This window comes from Protopterus annectens, chromosome 9.part0, assembly GCF_019279795.1.
Source record: "Protopterus annectens isolate FY-2018-M chromosome 9.part0, PAN1.0, whole genome shotgun sequence".
Taxonomy (NCBI): domain Eukaryota; kingdom Metazoa; phylum Chordata; order Ceratodontiformes; family Protopteridae; genus Protopterus; species Protopterus annectens.
In genome coordinates, this window is record NC_056743.1 from 97,183,089 (window position 1) to 97,205,769 (window position 22,681).

At 44.5% G+C, this 22,681-nt stretch overlaps 1 protein-coding gene across 1 annotated transcript in view; it reads right to left on the bottom strand.

Annotated features, from left to right (window-relative positions):
- Positions 1–22,681, bottom strand: part of TPCN2 (two pore segment channel 2) — a 1,483,468-nt gene that overhangs the window by 953,595 nt on the left and 507,192 nt on the right. Inside the window, exon 6 of the mRNA XM_044082617.1 lies at positions 3,239–3,345. Within this exon, the coding sequence (XP_043938552.1) occupies positions 3,239–3,345 (107 nt within the window). The remainder of the gene's footprint in view (positions 1–3,238; positions 3,346–22,681) is intronic.

Here is a 22,681-nt window from a genome sequence, read left to right on the forward strand (position 1 = left end):
CCCCACCTGAAATAAAAAGACCACAGTAAAGAACTTCTCAAAAGCCGACTTCACACTTCTAAAGACTAGTGTGGTCTCCTTTAAGGCCCCGAGGCATGGAAAACAGTACTCAAGCCGCTGAATCACTTACAAATGCCTTCTACCAGCACCTGCAGGACTGCATGGATAAGGCAATCCCAAGCAAAACAAAGACTCTTTGTACCAAAGGCAAGCGTCCAGTCTGGTGGACCCCAGCCATAAATAAACTCTACAACAAAAGGAGGAAGCTACTACAAGATAGAGCAAAATCCTTAAAAGGTAAGACACCCTTGATCACTATAAGTAAAAAACTAAGAGCTCTCATAAAATCATCCAAAGCAAATTTCGAGAGAAAATAGCTAAAGACTCAAAAGACAATCATAAGGCCTTCTTTAGCTATGTTAGAAACCTAGGAGGAAACTCCCAGATATGCTCAGAACTAGTTAAAAATGATGTGAAGATTACTGATCCTACAGACATTGTCAACATACTGGCTGACAGGTTCTTTGCAAACTTCTCCCTCCCCAAAGGAGAGATATCTATACCAAATGATTTCAGCCCCCAAACATCTCCAGCCCAAGTGAGAACTGCTCTCTCCAAAGCAAAAACACAGCATCCATGGGACCTGATGGTGTCCCCGGCTGTGTGCTCCACGAACTCAATGAGGAATTAAACCCACAGCTAGGACAGCTGTTTAATCAAAGTCTTGCCTCTGGATACGCACTCAGGAGTGGCGCACTGCAACTGTGGTCCCACTTCACAAAGGCGGTGCCTCCACCGACCCTGGAAATTACCGCCCATTAGCTTGACAAGCCTTATCTGCAAAGCCATGGAGAGGATCATAATGGACCTCATAAATAAAGACATAGGAATTTGCAGACTTTGGATCCAACCCAGTTTGGCTTTGTCAAAGGCAGATCATGCCTTTTAAACTTGGTTGACTTTTTGAAACAGTCACCAAAGCCATTGATGAGGGAAAGGCAGTCCATACAGCCTACCTCGATCTGGCTAAGGCCTTCGATACAATACCCCACTGGTATCATTGAAAAACTCATCAGCTTAAATGTTAACCCATACATCACAAGATGGGTTGCAAACTGGCTGAGTGACAGAACCCACAGGGTCAGAGTTGCTGGCGCCATGTCAGACTCAAAGCCTGTCACAAGTGGTGTCCCACAGGGCTCAGTCCTGGGCCCACTCTTGTTTGGCATCTACTTTTCCAAGTAAAAGCAAACACAGGAGGGTTATGGCTGACAAAGTTTGCAGATGACTGCAAACTGGGCCATAGTAGAAAACACATCTGACACAGATATCCTTCAGAAGGGTCTCACAGAAACGGATAACTGGTGCCAGAGCCACGGCCTAAAGTTAAATGCCAAAAATGCATAGTCATACCCTTCGGGAAAAACAAGGTTACCCCTAGCTACCAAATAGGTGGCAATCCACTGAGCACAGAAGAAGTTATCAGGGACCTGGGGACCCAGGTTGATAGTAGTCTGTCATTCGACACCCATGTAGCTAAAGTAGTTAGGAAGACCTTCTACATTGCCCACCTTATCATGAAGGGATTCTCATCTAGATCAAGGGAGGTCATAGTCTCCCTTTACTCATCACTCATCAGACCAATGATTGAGTACAATGCCCCATTCGGAATGTATCTGACCCGACACTTGCAGCAGCTGGAGAGGCCACAAAAGTTCCTCACCAAAAGGATAAAGGGTCTCAAAAATATGTCCTATGCTGCCCGACTGAAAGAACTCCAGCTCTATTCAGTCGCACCGCTTGCTCAGAGGTGACCTTTGCCTAACATACAAGGCCATGTCAAACCCAGATTTGATGAATATGCTTCACCTCAAAAATCTAGATCCATCAGAGCCACAAGGGCGGAGACTTAAACCTCGACACGGCTATTAATAGGACGTGCTGGAGGGATAGATTCATCACCCAAAGACTCCCTATGCTGTGGAACAAAATCCCGGTACATGTGAGGCAGAGCACCTCGCTGGCCTTGTTCAAGAGAAATCTTGACCAATGGATGGGAGATCGCAGATATACCCCAGGGATTACCTCAGTGTCACTGCTCGACAGAGGCACAGCAAAATAATGGGTATAGTTCCCCATACTAAAGGGGTGGCATAAGCCACAAAACGATGGGCTAGGCTTGTAAATGCCCTTGGGCAGATAGCCTAGTATGAACCTATGAACCTATGAACCTATGAACTCTCCACAAAACTCTTAACAAGCTCGAAACACACACAAAACCCAAAATAGCTATGAAAATAGCTTTTGTTTGACAGAAAGGTATAAAACTTTAGAAAGTTTAGTCAAAAAAGGTACTTAGCCACAGCCAAGCTCGAGACCACGTCCTAACTCAACAAGTGGCAAATGAGATCTGGGGGTTTGGGAGAGGTGCATCCTGGGATACGGGTTAGCCCAGCCAATTAAAGACTTCATGCTAGAAAATAGTCGGCTGAGTCTGAGCCGATTATCGGCTCTGAACCCATCAGTAATGAATGTAGGCGAGATAGGACCACATAACATCTTCTCTTCCCCTTAGGTTCACAATTCCTTGAAAATGCAATGAAGCTCACAAAATGTCTTGAAAAGGCATGAAGCTCACAATTTCTTGAAAATACAACAAAGGTGACAATTCCTTGATAAATATCACACATACATACACCGAGTAGTTTGGTAGTTGGTGTAAATGAGTCAGGCTCTTGTCTCCTGTAACCAAGTTACAAGGTTCTGTAAAACTCTTGTAGACTATGGCTTTTAAGACTCTCATCCTCCTTCCTCCATGCTGCTAGCCACACACTGGAAGCCAGTCTGATCTCTGGTCTGCACTCTACTCTCACCCTCTGTAAAGCATTCTCCCCCCCTCTCTTGTAGCTATAAAAGTACTTAAAACTTTCTGTTAGACTTCCAGCTAGCACCTGAAATGCTGTTATTTAGGGTTACTGTGGAGTTTTTCAAGTAAGGATACATCAGTAAACAAAACAGACAGCTTCAAATTAACTTTTGTGATATGGAGAGTACAAACCCTTGAAAGAAGGCTCAGACATTAGATAATTTTGTTTTATAAGTCAGCATGGCATTTCAGAAAATATGTCCTTAAAATATTACACCTTAATGCAAAACTTTATTAACTTATATTAAACCACAAATCCACATACTGTAAGTTAAGTGAAAATTTTAGACTGCAGTTATGTTAGCTAGTTACCTTGCCAACTGAGGTAGTGTCCTTTTAATGCATTTCAGTGTTTTCTTCATCATTGAGGAGTTCTGCAGGAGAAAAAAGGGTCGGAACACTCTTCGAATCCTTACCATCTTCATTAAAAGAAAAATTAGAACAATTAATGCGGAATGTATAAATATGTAGAACTTATCTTCAACTAGCAGTCGAGGCATTTCAAACCACATTAAATATCACCTTATCATGAACTTCCAATTTTAACCAATTAAAATATATATTCATACAGACACACCATACAGTATCCATAAACATATTTGGTTCAGATGTGTCTGCACACACATTTACGACATAAATGGACATACACAGGTATATACAATATATTGGCACCGTTAAAGTGACACCCTGACCCCATGTGCAAAAATGGGAAAAAGGGTTGTGACTGACACACACACACATACGCGTGCCCCTGCATCTGTGCTTACACAATGTTACTTTACTGTAAACTCACAGGCAAAGGAAAAGTATGCCAGTCGCACGTGTCCTACATGACTGAACTACTCCATTAAAACAAGAAATCACTGAAATTTTTCATATGCTCAGAAGAACAATGCTTAACATGTGCAATATATATTGTCTAGAAACTTTTACATAAAGGAGTTGCTTAGGTCTTTCCGGGCATGTTGCTACACAGATTAAATGAAAGCACCTGTGTACCCAATTACTAGTTACCTAATCAGTCTGTGTTCCCACTGTCTGACATCTGGTGGATGCAGTGTCAGTACAGTGTGGTAAATCAGCTGCACGCATAGAATTCAAAGCATCAAAACAAACTGCCTGCTGAACATAGCAAAAAGATGAAGTTTGCATATCTGTGTTCAGTTAATACAAACACGTTAATGTATGTTTAGCTCTCAAGAACAAGTGCTTGCTTTACCACTTTTTCTATGTAGATGAAGGTGTTCAAAGACTGTTGGGTCATTTACAGGAGGGGAAAGGGAAACAGTTATCCCTCAGGAGTCTGTATGACATGGAGAAGATTGATGGAGCTTAGTCCATCAGAGTAACTAGGGGTACTTAGACTTGAGACCTTTTTAGGTGAGAAAATGTTCAAGTCTGTCAAGCTGGTTTAGATGCTTGGTAAGGTACATGCCACAAGGTGCATTATACTCAAGTTTGAGCAAAAAAGGATGAATAAAGTGGAAAACTAACTTCTTTGGATCCTGAGGAGATACCACGAAGGATATGTTGGGGGAAGAAAAACTTTCTAACCACCACAGAGACATGGGATCAAAGGAGAATCTTATCAGTATATGTACCCAAGTCCCTAATGACTGTGGGAAATTTGAGTGGAATGGTAGCTACATGGTAAGCAGCAGTGATGCCCGATTTATCAGACAAAACTATACTGCACTTCTAGGTGTAAAAGGTAAGGCCATGATTAATACCCAAAGCACAGGTCTGGTCCAGCCCTTGCTGGAGGATTGGAATATTAGAATGGGATTTGATAACTGCTCCCAGATTGGCTAACCAAGTTGGCTGACTGCAAAGTCCCTTGGTATCAGCTTTTATGTCACGGAAATATTTAGCAGCCTAGGACAGAGCCTTGTGGGACACTAGTGACATTTTTCCTTCTAGGGCAAACACGATCAACTTTAACAGTATGGATTCCGACATACAGCCAATGATCAATCCTGTGCATGGGGGGGATAGTGTCAAAGGCCTTGGCAAAGTCTATATAAATAGCTGGAGTGCATGACCCTTATCCACGACCTCAGTAACCCTTTCAAAGAACTTAACTGTTGTACAAAAGTGAACTGATGTGCATCCAGGGATATAAAGTTACCTATATAATTTATTTGTTCAGCTATAATAAGTTCCAAGGCCTTACAAATAGTACTAGTGAACTAAGGCCTTACAAATAGTACAAGTGAACCTAACAGGCCAGCAATTCCCTGGGCCAGTAGGGGAACCACTTTTACGCCAGGGAACCATAAAGTACAGTTGTGTACACTTACCATAAATGCAGATGTTCGAGTGTATTCACTGTTGCAGTCATTACATTTGGTTTATCTGCTTGCAGTAGCCCTCAGTCGGCCTGATTAACAAAGTCTTGGGTCCTACATCGGTTGCTGTCTCTTCCTTCCATGATGTCAGGTCGTCAGGGGTATAAAACATGCAGCCAACGTCATTACATCGTTTTTTTTTGCCCCAGATGTCAAGTGCCCCCCTAATGGGAAGCAATTAAATCTATAAATATACAAGATTATACATCCAACAAAAAAGCAAATACACAAAAAAGTTTTTAAGCATTGAAAAGGAGAGAAGAGGTATAGCTAAAAGAAGTCAGGGGACTGGAGGGAGGGTAACCAGGACTGCAACAGTGAATACACTCGAACATCTACATTTATGGCAAGTGTACACAACTGCACTATGTTCTTCGGGTTTCACTGTTGCGGTCATTACATTTGGATAGTTTCCCAAAGCTAAGGATGGGAGGAGGAATTTAGATAGCATTAGGACCAGCTATAGGGCCCTGGAAAATTGCAGTGGCAAAGCCAGCCCTGGATTTAGAGAAAATTGGCAAATGGTAATGCTTGGTGAAAGTATGTACAGAACTCCAGGTAGCAGCTTCTAGGATGTCCCAGGTAGGTACACCTCTGAAGGCTGCAGAGGTAGATGCAGCCCTAGTTGAGTGGGGTCTGATCCCCTGTGGGATAGGTTTTCCATGGTGCTTATAGCAGAAATGAATGCAATGGCTTATCCATTTGAAGATGGTTTGCTTTGAAATAGCCTTCCCCTCTCTGTCCCTGCAGCAAATACCACCACTAGTTATTCAGATTTCCTTTGAGGTTTAGTCCTGTCCAAGTAGAATCTAAGTTGTCTGTGCACATCTAAGGAGTGCAGTATCCATTCCCCTTTGTTCTGTGGATTAGGAAAGAAGGTTGGCAAATTAATGGACTGATTAAAAGTCATACTGGACACCACCTTTGGCATGAAAGAGGGATTAGTCCAGAGGGACACCCTGTCCGCATGAAAGATGATGAAAGGCTCCACTGCCATAAGGGCCTCTAATTCAGATACCCTTCCTGCTGAAGTGATGGCTAAAAGGAAAGCTGTTTTCCAAGAAAGGAATTTTAAATCTGCAGTAGCAGCTGGCTCAAAAGGAGGAAGGGTGAGTTTCTCCAATACAAAGTTAAGGTCCCAGGTTGGAGCTCTCCTGGGTGGCCTTAAATTTCTTGGCCCCGCTGAAGAACTGCTTGAGCAGTGGATGAGAGAAGAGGGGAGGTTCTGTGTTATAATGAGCCAAAATGGCTGAGGCATGAATTTTTATTGAGGAAAAAGATAGGCCCCTTGTGAAACATCTCAGTTAAGTATTGCAAAATCTGAGGTAAATTGGGGACTGCTGTGCTCATCCCTTGAGGTTGATTACAGGCACAGAATATTTTCCGTTTTTTAGCATAAGATTTTCTAGTACTAGGCCTCCTTGCCTGTAAAATGACATCTATCACTAGTTTACTGAGGGATGGTAAAGGACAGCTTAGGTAATTAGCCAGGCTGTTAGGTTCAGTGTTTGAAGCTGAGGGTGCAGAATCTGGTTAGCCTGCTGAGACAGCAGGGTAGCAGTCTGAGGCAGGTGCAATGGGGCCAACAGTGACACACTGTGCAGGAGGGGATACCAGTGTTGACGTAGCCAGTCTGGTGCAATCAAAATCATCCTTGGTTTGTCTTGTTTGATCTTTAGTAGTATGTAGTACTTTGAAGAGCAAAGGCAGAGGAGGAAAGGCATAAACGGATAAGCTTTTTCAGCTGAAGGACAGAGCATCTACTTTCCAAGCTGGTCTGTGGGGAGTCCTTGCACAAAATTTTTCCAGTTGATAGTTCGGGGGGGGGGGGGGGCAAACAGGTCTATATCTGGGCTCCCCCATTTGATTGTCAACATGTTGAAAATCCTTGGCTCCAGTTTCCACCCATGTGGGTCCATGAGCATTCTGCTTAGCCCGTCTGCCAGTGTATTTAGTTTTCCTGGCAGGAATTGAGCTTGTAGATGCACTTGGTAGCTCAAGGCTGTGTTCCACAATGCCATGACTAGTCTGCAGAGGGGGTAAGAATGTGTACCCCCCCTGCTTATGCATCACACAACAGTGGTGTTGTCTGTCTTAACCATTAATTATCCTGGAAGAATGCTATCCTTGAAGGCTGTCAGAGCATTCTGTACAGTTAACATTTCTTTATGATTGATGTGAAGGTGCATTTGAATTGGGTTCCATTTGCCCTGACTGCACTTCCCTGCCAGGTGTGCCCCCCCATGCATAGTCTGATGTGCCCATTAGGGTTTGGGTGGCAGGGGGTAGTTTGAATGGTAGTCCCTTGTTTTGGTGGCAGGCCTCTGCCCACCAAAGGAACTCTAGGCATAGGCAAGGAATGATAGGAATCATTGCTTCTGGATCCTGAAAATGTTAACACCATAGGCTTTTTAGATACCATTGTAGTTTCCTCATATGCAGTCTTGCATATGGAATTAGAAGAATGCAAGAGGCCATGAACCCCAAAGCTTGTAGTATTTGCCTTGCAGATAGCAGGGTTTTTGTGGCCACTTGTTTGAAGTAGGTTGTCAAGTGAATCTGTTTCTCTGGTGTGAGGAAAGCCATCTGGGAAGTTGTATTCAAGCTTGCTCCCAGGAATATAATTTGTTGACAGGGTACCAGGTGTTAATTATTTTCGTTTATGGTGCACCCCAGACAAATTAGCACCCTTTGCATAAAAGCAAGAGGATTCAGAAGTATATCCTGGTTTTCTGCCTGAATTAGACAGACAATCATCCAGGTAGGGGTTTATATGAATATTTTTTTGCCTGCAAAATGCAATGACTGGAGCTAGGCACCTTGTGAGTACCCTGGGTGCAGTAAATAAGCCAAAGAGCAGTGCAGAGAACTGATAGTGTGTGTAGCCTGCTTTGAAACATAGGTATCTTCTGCAAGATTCCCCGACTGGGATGTGCAGGTATGCTTCCTTTAAAATTAGTGTTGCCAACCAGGCATCTTTGCTTAGCATAGGAAGTAACTGGTGAATAGTCAGCATCTTGAATTTCAGAATCACCAAAAAGGTGTTTAGAGTAGACAGGTCCAGGCTAGGACGGCATGAACTGTCTTTTCCGGGTACCAGGAAAAATCTTGAGTACAAACCTTGTCCCTTTCTCTCTTTTGGTACCAATTGAATAGCCCCCTATGCTTAAGATAGAGTACTTGCTTTTGGGCCACTACCCACTGATTTGGAGGTAGATCCGGCCAACCGCTTGGAGTTGGTAACATGTGGAAGTGAAATCTGTATCCTTGGGACACTATTTAAAAACCCAATTATTCTGGGTAATGCGTCCCCAGTTCTTTGCATGAAGTGCAATCTTTCCCCCCAAGGGGGCAGTCAGTTGAGAAGTGCTTGGAAGTTTTAAAAAGATGTCATTGAGGCAGTATACTATAGGGGGGAGTTTTATTATTCCCAGATTTGGAAGTGGAGGCCCCCCAATGTTTAGTCCTGTGCGTCCCCTGGGACTGAAGCCTGGGTGCTCTGCTGGATCTAGGTTTGGACTGAGAAGGTCTGGAAGAGGCAGGAAAGGACCAATTCTTAGAAGGCCAATGCCTACTAAATCTTGGAGGTTGTACTTGTAAAAAAAATCTGTAAAGTTTGCATAGATTTAGCTTTTTCCTCCATCTTTTTACTAACTTCTTCTGCCTTGTTGCCAAACAGGCAGTCCTGATTTCAGGGAGCATCCAGTAATTTCACTTTAATATGATTTAGTAAGGACTGCTCCTGGAACCGAGCATGCCTTCTAAATAAAGACCCAGTTACCACAGCCCTGCAAGATGCCTCTAGTGAATCAAAACCGCATTGCAATGTATGTTTACCAACTTGTTCATCAGAATACATTAAATCCTGGAAATCATTATTTTCAGCAAAATCAGGAATTAACATCATTTTCTGTTTAAGAAATCTAATAATAAGCTGCTGATAGTTTAATATGAAAAGTACAGTTTTGTACCTACCATAAATGTAGATGTTAGAGGATCCACATTGCTGCAGTCATAACCTGTAGGTAGTCCGCTGTCCTCGGTCGGCCCGAATACCAAAGAGCTAGGCTGGCGTTGGTCATTGTCGCCTAGAGCTGACGTCAGTACGTAGTAGTACTTAAGCGCATGACCGACGCCATATCCTCAGTCTTTCTTGCCCCAGATGTCAGAAGGCCTAAAAATGAAAGGCCAGAGCTAAAAAAGTAAAAGCCCAACAACCACCAGTGTGGAAATAAAGAGTATCCCAAAAAGAAACCCAGCAACCACAAACTATAGAGGGGAAGGAGGGAGGGATAATTGGACTACAGCAATGTGGATCCTCGAACATCTACATTTATGGTAGGTACAAAACTGTACTATGTTCTTCGTCTCACATTGCTGCAGTCATAACCTGTGGGTAGAATCCCAAAGCAAAGGAAAAGGGAGGCTGGCAAACTACAAAGCATTAGGAGCTGCTAACATGCCCTGTAAAACTGCAGTGGCAAACCCAGCCCTGGACTTGGAATAAAGAGGGAGATGGTAATGCTTAGCAAAAGTGTACTGAACTCCAAGTAGCTGCCTCCAAAATATCCTTAGTAGCTACACCCCTCAAAAAAGCAGTAGAAGTGGCAGTAGCCCTAGTAGAATGAGGTCTGATCCCAGCAGGAACATCCTTCCCATGATGAGAATAACAAAAAGCAATACAATGACCAATCCACTTTGAAATAGTCTGCTTTGAAACAGCTTTCCCTTGTGAACTCAAAGCAAAAGAAACAAATAACTGTTGAGTCTGTCTGAACTCCTTAGTTCTGCTCAAATAGTAACGTAACTGCCTGTGGATATCCAAAGAATGCAAGACTTTTTCCCCTTTATTTTGGGGATCAGCATAAAAAGTAGGCAAATGAATAGACTGGTTCAAGGCCACATTAGAAATCACTTTAGGCATAAAAGTAGGGTTAGTTCGCAAAGAAACTCTATCCTTATGAAATATCAAAAAGGGTTCAACTGCCATGAGTGCCTGCAATTCAGATACCCTCCTAGCAGAAGTAATGGCCAACAAAAAAGCAGTCTTCCAAGACAAAAACTTCAGTTCAGACGTAGCTGCAGGTTCAAAAGGAGGTAAAGTAAGTTTCTCCAAAACAAAATTGAGATCCCAGGAAGGAGTAGGAGCTCTACGTGGAGGTCTTATATTCTCTGCCCCTCTAAGAAATTGTTTGAACAAAGGATGAGAAAATAAAGGAGGGTCACAATCATAGTGAGCAGAAATGACTGCAGCATGAACCTTCACAGAAGAGAATGACAAACCCTTGTCCAGTAATTCAGTAAGATACTGTAGTGCAAAACTCAAATTAGGCACTGAAACATCAAAACCCTTTGCAGTGCTCCAAAGAAAAAATCTCTTCCATTTATCAGCATAAACTTTTCTAGTGCTAGGCCGCCTGGCTTCCAAAATGACATCCAAAATCTGTTGAGGAAACTGAGACCCCACCGGCTCCATCACAGAATACGCCAGGCTGCCAGATGGAGGGACTGCACCTGAACATTGAGAAAATTATTGTTTGACTGGGACAACAAATGAGGAACCTGTGGCAGAGGCCAAGGAGGCTCCTGGATTAAACTCCTCAGCAGGGGATACCAATGCTGACGTGGCCAATCTGGTGCTATTAGAATCATGCAAGGCTTGTCCCGCCTGACTTTCAAGAGTAACTTGGGGAGAAGAGGCAGAGGAGGAAAAGCATAAATGTGAAGGTTGTTCCAACTGAAAGATAGAGCATCCACTTTCCAAGCATCTGGGTGGAACATCTTTGTGCAAAATTTTGGTAGTTGAAAGTTTTGTGGAGAAGCGAACAGCTCTATGTCTGGAGTTCCCCAAACCACGGTCAACTGTTTGAATACCTGAGGGTCCAGTTTCCACTCGTGGGGATCCACCATTTGCCTGCTCAATACATCTGCTAGGGAGTTCTGTGCTCCTGGCAGAAACCGTGCTTGAAGATTGATGTGCAAACTCAGAGCAGTCTCCCACAAAATCATTGCTTGTCTGCAAAGAGGATAGGAATGGGTTCCCCCCTGCTTGTTGATGTACCACATGACTGTTGTGTTGTCTGTTTGAAACACCTGTCCCGGCTGAAGTAGGTCCTTGAAGGCCATCAAGGCAAATTGGACTGCTAAAATCTCCTTCATGTTGATATGCAAATGTAGTAGTTTGGGAGGCCACATGTCTTGTATCCATTTCCCATTGAAGTGTGCTCCCCAAGCCAAGTCCGAGGCATCCGTCGTTAGGATCTGACTCGCCTTTGGTCGGGTCACAGAGAGTCCCTTGTTTAGGTGACATTCCTGAGCCCACCACAAGAATTCCTTCTGGATGCAAGGTATAATCCAAATGACAGTGTCCAAACCGTGGCAGTGTTGAGTCCACACACTTTTGAGATACCATTGTAGCTTCCTCATATGCAGTTTGGCATTGGGAAGTACTAGAATGCAAGATGCCATGAACCCCAAGGCTTGAAGGACTGTCCTTGCAGTCAGTCTGGACATTACTGATAACTGCTGGAAGTATAGATGAAAAGTTCTTTGTTTGTCCGGGGTCAGAAATGCCATCTGAGAAGCTGTATTCAGTCTCACACCCAGAAAGCACATGTCCTGAGAGGGTACTAGACTGAACTTTATTTCGTTCACAGAATACCCTAGGCACCTTAAAACTGCCATTACATACTGGAGATGTTGTAGTAATATGTCTTTGTTTTGAGCAAGAATCAAGCAATCGTCCAGATAAGGGTAAATTTGTATTCCTCTCTGTCTGAAGAAAGCAATCACAGGAGCCAGAACTTTTGTGAATACCCTAGGCGCAGTAGATAAACCAAAGGGCAATGCAGAGAACTGATAATGCGAAGTACCAGCCCAAAATCTCAGGAATCTCCTGCAACTGGGCCTGATAGGGATGTGAAGATAGGCCTCTGAGATCCAGGGTTACCATCCAGTGATCTTTGCCTAGCATAGGCAGAAGTTGTTGTAATGTTAACATCTTGAACTTTGGAATGTCTAGGTAGGTATTGAGAATGGACAAATCCAGAATTGGCCTCCAAGTGTTTCCTTTCTTTGGCACTAGGAATAGACGGGAATAAAATCCTAGGCCTACTTCTGACGGAGGGACCACCTGAACTGCCTCCATCTGTAAAAGCAGAGAAATTTGCTCCTGAGCCTCCAGCCTTTGCTGAGGAGGCACATCCGGCATGCCTTTGAAAGGAGGAAAGGTGTGAAAATAAAACTTGTAACCTTGATTTATTATATCCAACACCCATTGGTCCTGGGTGACCAAATTCCAGTTTTGTTTGAAAAGTCCCAACTTTCCAGTAAAGAAGGGTCTGGCAGCAGAAGATACAGGTCATTGGGTCTGCTTACGAAAGGGCTGACCCCTGCCCTCACCAGAAGACTGTGCCGGAGAACTCCAAGTTCTAGGTCTGAAAGAACCCTGAGCGTGAGCCCTGCCTCTACCACGTCTAGACCTGCCCTTAGACTGATAATCCGAAGAAGGATAAGACCCATCCTCTAGCAGGCCAATTCCTACTAAACTTAGGGGGCTGCACCTGCATAAAATCCTTGACTGTCTGCATAGACTTAGCCTTATCTTCCATCTTTTTCAAAACTGATTCCACAGGAGGGCCAAAAAGTACTTCAGATTGAAGAGGAGCATCCAAAATCCGAGCCTTAACATGCTCTGACAAATTCTGATCCTTAAGCCAGGCATGCCTACGAATAACTGAACCTGTAGCAGCCACCCTGGATGAAGCCTGAAGAGCATCGAAACCACACTGCAAAGAATGTTTGCCAACTTGATCTGATGCATGAACCAACTCCTGGAGCTCCTTACACTCTATACCCTCAGATAAAGCATCCACCTTAGACTTCAATTGGCCTAACAAAAAATTGTAATACTTCAGCATATGAAATTGGCAATTCAAAGCCCTCATAGCTAACGTAGAGGAGGTGTACACTTTTTTCCCTCACCTATCCAACGCTGTAGAATCCTTATCCAAAGGAACTGGATTCTTAGCCACAGAAGCCCTAACACCCTTCGGACCTTGAATAATAGTTTCCGGATCAGCTCTAGGACTCTTGTACAAATACTTATGTGCTTCTGGAACTCTGTAATACCTGTCTGGCTTAACAGGGGCCGGAGGCAAAGAATCAGGATTAAGGGAAGATTCAGAAAAAACATCCTGAACAACATCTAAGACAGGAGGAATACCCAAGGGCCTATGTTGTGGCAGAAACAAAAATTCCCTAAGCCTTTTCCGAGAATCTGAAAAATCTTGACCTTCCCACTTGAAATGCTCCCTCATGGAATGTAAAGTCTCAGAAAAAGAAAAATCCTCTGGAGGAGAAGCAGACGGACAGGAGTCCTCTGCATCCGAATCTGAATAGGAAGGGAAATCCTGAATTTCTTCAGCTGAGGATTCAGAGTAGTCAGAGGAATGATCCATTCCCTCTAAATCTGCCTCTTCTCTGGGGGGGGGCATAGAACCCCTGATTAAAGTAATCAAGTCTTCTGCCATTTTCAACATATGCTTTTTAGGAACAGGGGCTGGAGAGCTAGAACTATGACCAGGGCCAACAGGACAAGGTATGGCCTTTAGCCACTGAAGTAGAAGGCCTAATAACCTTTTGTAAAGCTGGAACTACAGACACCTGAGAAGCACCCTCAGCCTGGCCTAACTCCTGAGAGGCCAATTCCTGCAAAAGTAAAGGTTCCCCCTGGGATTCAGCCGAACCCTCGGCAGGATCCACAGATTCAACTGGAGGCTCCGTAGAACCGGCATCCGCAACGGACAACTCATCCGGTTTAGACCTCAAAGATTTATCCTCACGCTTTTTAGCGGGAGTCGGAGGATCCGACGGCATGTTATAGTTACACCGTTTACCAAAAACAAGCCTGGCACAGTCTAATCTTCGTTTAATGGTGCGCTTATTAAATCTAGCACAAAAGCGACACCCGACCACGTCGTGCTCAGGCCCCAAGCAAGGAATACAGAAAGAATGATAATCCCTATGAGGTATCTGTTTCCCACAAGAAATACAATTATTAACTTTTTCTGACATCCGGATAACTGAGGCAAGAAAAGACAAAAATTTCCCCAACGGGGTACTTAGCCCAACTTGGTCTTCGGTCTGAAACTCGTTAAATGAAAATTTCAGAACGCCGAATGGCACTTGCAAACGCTGCTTCTGCTTCGGACCACGCGGCAAGAAAGACTGAGGATATGGCGTCGGTCATGCGCTTAAGTACTACTACGTACCGACGTCAGCTCTAGGCGACAATGACAGACGCCAGCCTAGCTCTTTGGTATTCGGGCCAACCGAGGACAGCGGACTACCCACAGGTTATGACTGCAGCAATGTGAGACTTAGAACATCTGGCAATTCAAGGCCCTAATGGCCAAAGTTACCCATCTAGCCAGCACCCTGGAGTCTCTATCAGAGGGGGTAGGATTTTTGGCAGTAGTAGCTTTAATGCCCTTGGGTCCCTGTGAAATGGTTTCAGGATCCGCAATAGGACTTTTGAAAAGGAACTTGTGAGAGTCAGGAAGCCTGTAATATCCATCAGGTTTTCTGCAAGCAGGAGGTAAAGAGTCAGGGGCCGTGCTAGATTCTGAAAAGGCATCATCAACAATGTCCAGTACACAAGGTATAGCTCAAGGCCTGTGCTGGGGCAGGAGTAATAAATCCCCAAGCCTCTTTTTAAAATCAGAGAAATCCCGACTTTCCCAACGAAAATGCTCCCTGAGAGTATGCAAGGTTTCACCAAAAGAGAAATCCTCTAGGGGGTAAGCGGAGGGAGAATAGTGTCCTCAGCATCAAAATCCTCATAGGGAGACTAGGGTAAATCCTGGTCATCAGAGGAAAGAGAAATTTCAGAATCCTGGTTAGAAGTATCATAAGCAAACTCAGTCCTAGGTCTCTTAGAGGGGGAAGGTTGGCTTCCCCTGATTAAAGTAATAAGGTCTTCAGCCATTCCTATTTGTTTTTTAGGCATAGAGGCCTGACCATGTGGTCTGGGCGTTAGTTTTCTAGGCATGGTTCGAGTTTTGGGCCTTGAAGAAGAAGATGGCATTGGTTCAATATGCAAGTCAGTAGGCCTGAATACACCCTCTGAAGCCGGTGCCTGCAAAGCGGCTCCAGACCTATCCAAGGTAGAGACATCCACAGGTTCCACAGCTGAAGCATCTCTCAGCATACCGGACTCCGAATGGGTCTCAGTAGAGGCCTGTGAATCTGAAGTAGTGGGTATCAGGGGCTGCAAAAGCGTCTCAATGAGTACCGGCGAACTGGGCGGCCTGTCTCTGTCTTCATCTTTGTTTTTTTTTCGGAATGTCGGTAGTCGGATGGCTTACCGAAGACATATCAGGATAATTGACCCAAGCACCAAAATAGTTAGAAGCGCAAAGATACCGACGAAGGATAGTTTGTGGTTTAAATAAGGCACAAAACCGACAGCAAGGTACATTGTGGTCACGGCCTAGGCAAGGAATACAGTATGAATAAAAATCTTTGAGTTATTTGCTTTCCACAAGAAATGCAATTATTTAAATTTACTGACATCGGTTTAGAGCAAGAAAAAGTTTCCCCAATGGGGTACTTAGCTTTTAGTTGAAGACTTCGATTCTGAAACTTGAAAATGAAAATTTCAGGAGTTGGCTGACTGGCACTTGCGAACTGCTTCTGCTTCGGGCACCGCATGGCAAGAAAGACTGATGTAATAACGTCGGCTGCATGTTTTATACCCCTGACGACCTGACGTCACAGAAGAAGAGACAGCAACCAATGTAGGACCCAAGACTTTGGTAATCAGGCTGACTGAGGGCTACTGCAAGCAGATAACTCAAATGTAATGACTACAACAGTGAAACACGAAGAACATCTTATGTTTCCCTAAAAAGAAAAAAGATATAAAGGGGAAGGAGGGTGGGAAACCAGGATTGCAACAGTGAATACACTACGTGCACACAACTGTACTATGTTCTTCATGTTTCATTGATGCAGTCATCACTTGTGCGAGGATTCCCAAAGCTGAGGAGAGGGGTGGTAGGCTTAGTAAGATCAAGGAATGGGTCAGCATGTCCTGCAGAACTGCAGAGGAAAACCCTGCCCTAGCCTTAGAAAACAGAGGTAGGTGGTAATGCTTGGTAGAGGTATGGACAGAAGTCCAGATGGCAGCTTCCAGGGTGTCCCTGGTGGGAACTCCTCTGAGGAATTCTGTGGAAGTGGAAGCTGCCCTAGTGGAATGGGTTTGAATAGACTTGGGGGGGGGGGGGTGTTCCCATACAATCTGTAGCAGAAATGGATACATTGTGATATCCATTTGGAAATGGTTTGTTTGGAAATGGGCTTCCCCTCTGCCCCTGCAGCAAAGCTAAGTAGTAGTTGGTCAGTTTTTCTGAAGGGTTTGGTGCGGTCCGGATAGTATCTGAGCTGTCTGTGCACATCTAATAAATGCAGAATTATTTTCCCCTTGCTTTGAGGGTAAGGAAAGAAGGTGGGTAGATGTATGGCCTGATAGAGTTACATTAGATAGCACCTTGGGCATAAAGGAGGGATTAGTCCTCAGGGAGACCCTGTCTGCACAGATGAAGGGCTTAATGGCCATCATAACCTGAAGTTCTGAAACTTTCCTGGCTGAGGTGACAGCCAGGAGGAAAGCAGTCTTCCAGGAGAGGTATCTTAGTTCTGCTTAAGCAGCATGGTCAAATGGTGGCAAAGTTAGTTTTTCCAAAACATAATTCAGATCCCAGGCTGGAGTGGGTGGCCTTCTGGGAGGTCTGATAACAGAAGCCCCTTTGAGGAATTTATTTAATTAAAGAATGGGAGAACAGGGGATGTTCGTTATCAAAATGAGCTGAAATGGCTGAGGAGTGGATTTTAATAGAGAAGGAGAGGCCACTATTAAGTAGCTCCGATAGGTAGTCTAGGATAAGAGGGATGGAAGGTTGTGAGGTATTGCCCCCCTGGACTGGCTCCAGGAGCAAAATCTTTTCCATTTTCCTGCAGAGGATTTTCTGGAGCTGGGCCTTCTGGCCTCTGTGATAATATCTAGAACTTGTTTGCTTAACAGGGGCCCCCTTGTTTGCCTTTAGAGTATTGGCCATGCTGATAGTTTGAGAGTCTTCAAATCTTGGTGCAGCATTCCCCCCACTTGAGTTAAGAGGTCTGAGATCAGGGGAAGCTGCCTGGGAGGCTGTAAAGGTCAGGCTGCGCAGTAAGGGGTACCAATGTTGTCTGGGCCAATCTGGAGCAATGAGAATGGGCTTTGGTCTCTCCTCCCTTATTTTGATCAGTACCTTTGGAATAAGACAAGGGAATGTGTACACAAGGAGGGTGTTCCAGGGGAAGGTCAATGCATCTACTCTCCATGCTAGGTGGTGATACTCCCTGGTACAGAATTTTTAACTGATGGTTGAGATGCGAAGCAGAGAGATCCACTTCCGGAGTTCCCCCATGCCTGGGTGATTTGTAAAAAGGTTTTTCTGTGGAGCTGCCATTCATTGGGTCCAGTAAGTTTCTGCTGGAATGGTCCGCCAGGGTGGTGTTGATTCCTGGTAGGTACTGGGCTATTATGTGTAGCCCCATGGCTAGCCTACACAGAGGGTAAGACTGGGTCCCTCCCTGTTTGTTATGTACCACATTACTGTGGTGTTGTCTGTTTTGATAAAGAGAACCCTGGGCTTGTGATGGGGTTTGAAGGAAGTCAGAGCCTTCTGTACTGCCATCATTTCCTTCTGGTTGATGTGTAAGGGAAGGTCCTGGGCATCTCAAAGACCTTGGGTGCACCTTCCTTTTAGGTGAGTGCCCCAAGCTATGTCTGAAGCATCGGTGGTAATGGTCTGCCCGGTAGGGCAGAGAGTGAAGGGAATACCCTGTTCTGGGAACAGGCTCCTGCCCATCAGAGAAACTCAGCCCTTATACAGAGGATGAGAGAGAGAGAGGTCTCTAGAGGCTGAGTGTTCTGGCACAAAAGTTTCCTTAGGTACCACTGAAGTTTTCTCATGTGAAGCCTGGCCAGAAGAATTAGAAGGATGCAAGATGTCATGTACCCCAATGCTTGGAGGAACTTCCTGGCAGTGAGGTGACTTCTGGAAGCCAACTGGGTGAAATAGAGAGGCAGGAAGCTCTGCTTTTCTGGAGATAGGAAGGTAATTCGGGATGCTGTGTACAGCAATGCTCCCAAGAAAATGATCTTCCTGGAGGGTGTTTGCTTTGATTTCTTCTCATTGATGGTGTAACCAAAGGAGATTAAGGAGGTTTTTTTACAAAGAACAGGTCCTAGAAGAGCTTTTCTTTGCAGTCTGCCTGAATGAGGCAGTCATCCAGAAAGGGGTACATTTGTATATTTTTCTGTCTGCAGAAGGCTATGGCTGGGGCTAAGCATTTGGTAAATACCCTGGGAGCAGTAGATAAGCCAAAGGATAGCGCAGAGAACTGAAAGTGTTGTGGGCCTGCTCTGAAGCGAATGAATTTCCTGCAGGATTCTCTTATGGTATGTAGAAGTAGGCATCCTTTAGATCTAGGGTTACTAACCCGGCATATTTTGTCAGCATGGGCAGCAGCTGCTGTAAGGTTAGCATTTAGAATCTGGGGACCACCAGGGAGGTGTTCAGAATGGATAGATCCAGGATGGGGCACCAAGTGCCCTCTTTTCTGGGAACCAAGAATATTCTGGAATAAAAATCCTTTGCCTGTTTGATTTGAGGGGACAGGTTCGACTGCCCCTTGGGATATGAGAGTTTGGACTTGTTTCAATGCTTCTGCCCACTGATTTGGAGGCAAGTCTGGATATCCTCTTAGAATTGGGAGTTCACTGAAGGAGAATTTGTATCCCTGAAAAAATGGTCTTTAAGACCCATTGGTCCTTTGTTACAGAAAGCCAGTTTTCTTTGCAGAGGGAGAGCCTTCCTCCTAGTTTTTGGTGAGGGAAAAGAGGGCAGGGGGGAAGAGAGAGTCATTGAGAGTGTTTGCCATAGAGGGATGTCTTAGAGCTCCCTTCCTTTGGAGTGGAAATGGTCCACTGTTTTGTTCTCTGTTGTCCCTGTGGTGGGAGTCTGGGTGGTCTGTCCCTGTGGGGCTTGCCTTGCCCACTTTTGCTAGGCGCTGGAGAGGACCAATGCTTTGAGGGAAAATTCCTGCTGAACCTAGGAGGTTGTACCTGAAGGAAATATTTTACTGTTTGCATAGATTTTGCTTTGTCTTCCATCTTTTTAAGCACTTCTTCTATTTTCTCTCCAAACATGCGGTCCTTATTCAAGGATGCATCAAGTAATTTAGCTCGGACATGATCAGGGAGAGGTTGTTCCTTCAATCATGCAGGTCTCCTAATGACAAATCCTGACACTGCTGCCCTGCTTGAGGCTTCTAGGGCTTCATATCCACAGTGTAAAGAGTGCTTAGACACTTGACAAGTACAGTGCAGTAAATCTGCTAACTCTTTCGAATTGACACAGTCAGGAAAGGTAGAAATTGTTTTTGTTTTAACAGTTCCAAAGTGCGTTGTTGATATTTTTAACATGTGGAACTGACAGCTGAGAGCTCCGACAACCAAGGTTGCAGAAATGTGTACCTTTTTACCCCATCTGTCCAGAGCTCTGGAGTTCTTGTCAGGAGTAGTAGGATCTTTAGTAGAACTAGCCTTAGCTCCTTTTGGTCCCTGTGTAATAACCTCCGGGTCTGCAGCAGAATTTCTGTACAGGTATCTGTGAGAGTCCGGTACTCTAATACCAGACAGGTTTTCTGGGAGCAGGTGGGAGGGTGTCAGGAGTTAAAATGGATTCCTGGAAGACATCAACCACCATCTCTAAGATAGGAGGGATGGTAAAGGGTCTGTGCTGGATAGGTCTAGAAACTCTGTCTTTTCTTAGAATGAGGGAAGTCCTGGGATTCCCAGTGGAAATGTTCCCCGAGGGTGTGAAGGGGATTCCCAGTGGAAATGTTCCTTAAGGGTGTGAAGGGATTCCCCAAAGGAACAATCTTCAGGAGGGGAGGCAGAGGGAATGATTCCTCTGCATCTAAATCCTCATAAGCAGTCAGAAGTTGCTCCTCTTCAAAATCTGAATAATCAGACTCCTCAGAATGCTGATAAGGGTGATGAGATCTTCTGCCATTTTAAGCATTGGAGTTTGGGGTGGAGGAGCAGGAGTAACATAGTGGCCAGAGGTAGTTTTCCTGGGAGTGGTCTTGCCTCTAGGCCTAAGAGAATCCATTGGTCTGAGAGGAACGGTAGTCGGAAGAGAAGACGTCAGTTTTTTTTTCTGGAACTGGTAGTGTGAAAGGCCTCCTCAGAAGCCTGTGCCTGCGTCGCGGCTCCAGACCCAGCCGAGGCAGAGACAACCAATGGCTCAGAAGACTAAGAAGATGTCTGTGGCATACTGGACTCCGAAAGGGTCTCTGTAGAGGCCTGTGAAGGAATCGAATCTGGCATCGAGGGCTGTGAAACTCCTCACTGAATTCCATCATTTAGTGCAAGAAAAATGGATCCCCAAGAAGGCACTTGGGCTTTAGACATTTTCAGCTGTAAATCGAAACTCTGGTAGCGACCGACTGGCACACTTGCGAAATGCTTCTGCTACAGGCTCCACAGCAAAAAAGACTGGTCTAATGGCATCGGCTGTTCTCCTTTATAGCACTGATGACCTGTCATCAGGCAGCAAGCGTCAGCAGCCGACGCAGAAAATCATTGATTCTGGTATTTGAGCCGTCCGAGGGCTACCACAGCAAGGATAACCCACAGGTGATGACTGCAACAGTGAAACACGAAGACCAAAGATCATTCCTCACTTCCTAGGAACATAACCTCCTAGATCCAAGTATTAACATCTGGTTATCTTTCAGGCTCATTACTGAACATAATGCCGCTTTTGGCATAGATTTCTCTGAGCACGTCACTCAACTCAAAAGAATTCAAATTTCTAACTAAAATCATTAATGGCCTCAAGACACACAGTTATCTAATTAGACTGACCGTCTTCACTCTGTAAAAGCCATTACAGAGTCCTCCATGAGGATCCATGTCTAGCCATTGAAGCCATGACAGAGCTAGTCTTCTTTGACCATCTCTTCCTTCGTTGGACAAAGGGCCCTCAAATATTGTGTTAAAGGGCCTAAACATTTATCAGATAAATAAGGAACACCTGCATGCTACTTTCATATCCCAATGTATCCACAACCTCAGGAACAAACATCCAGTACATATCAAGCATGGCAGCACCCTTGCCACCTTCTACATAATCCAAGCTAACTGGATAAGCATCCTCAGATTCTTCCCAGGTCCATCTTCTGTTGCCATCCTTCAATATGGCAGGATCTTTTGCCTGTTACTATTAGCTTGGCTTGTAACAGTCCGTAGACTAGACTAGTGGCCTAGGGGTAAAGGCATCGTCCTTCTAACATAAAGATTGTGGGTTTGAGTCCTATCTTGGGTGATGTAATCTTTTATGGCACTGCTTGACAGGGGCACAGGAAAATAATTTTCTTGGGTGGTGAAAGCCACGGAACCTTTTTGGCTAGGCTTATATAGGCCCCAGGGCCGATAGCCTAGTACCTACCTATGAACCTAGTATGTCTGCTACTTGCCCTATGAACCCTGGACTATTTCCCCAGCAGGAGAAATCAGGAAAAAAGCTGCTACAGTACTTGGGAGTCTCCAGAATGCAAACAGGTCATAGGAATCATTAGAAACGAATGACAAAGTACAACAGCAAGGGAGCAGACCTCCCCATAGTCATAAGCAACATTAAGAAAGCAACTGTTATTTTAAGCATGTCCTGTTTTCTATTGCCAATACTGTAATTAGTATACGAGGACCTTTTCTCCCCAGGTCACCAGTGAAAAGGGGTTTCACACGCAGTTGGATTTTCCTGGTAAACAAATGTAAACAAACTGAAAGACATAACCCACTGAAAGACCTTCACAGCCTCTCATAAGGGTTCTGAGCATGTTTCCCCAATAGCATCTTCAGGGACAGTCCCAAAAATTAAGATTAATGAGCTTAATATATGGGGTCAGGGAGGTTGTTGTCACGTCACTGTGGTTCTTGTAAAATATGTCATGTTACTAGGTTGTTCTCTAGAATGAGTAGCATTAGATTTTCAGGTTAAAATTAATTTTATTTGCTCTAATGCATTCTTATGGTTTATATTACACTGAAGCTCCCAGAAAAACCAAAACTAGAACACAAAATCATATTAAGTAATATAAAAAACACAGGCCTGAAAGTTTAGGTGTAATGCATTTCTCATCTTGTCCATCTTGCCATGATCATGTCCTCCCCTACTGCAGACCAGACACATTTTTAGTGGCCATCACACCAAGGAGGCCAGAAGATTTAAGGTTGCTCAAAGTCAGATTTGGAGTGTGAAGCTGTCAGTGATAAGAGTGACACAAGAAG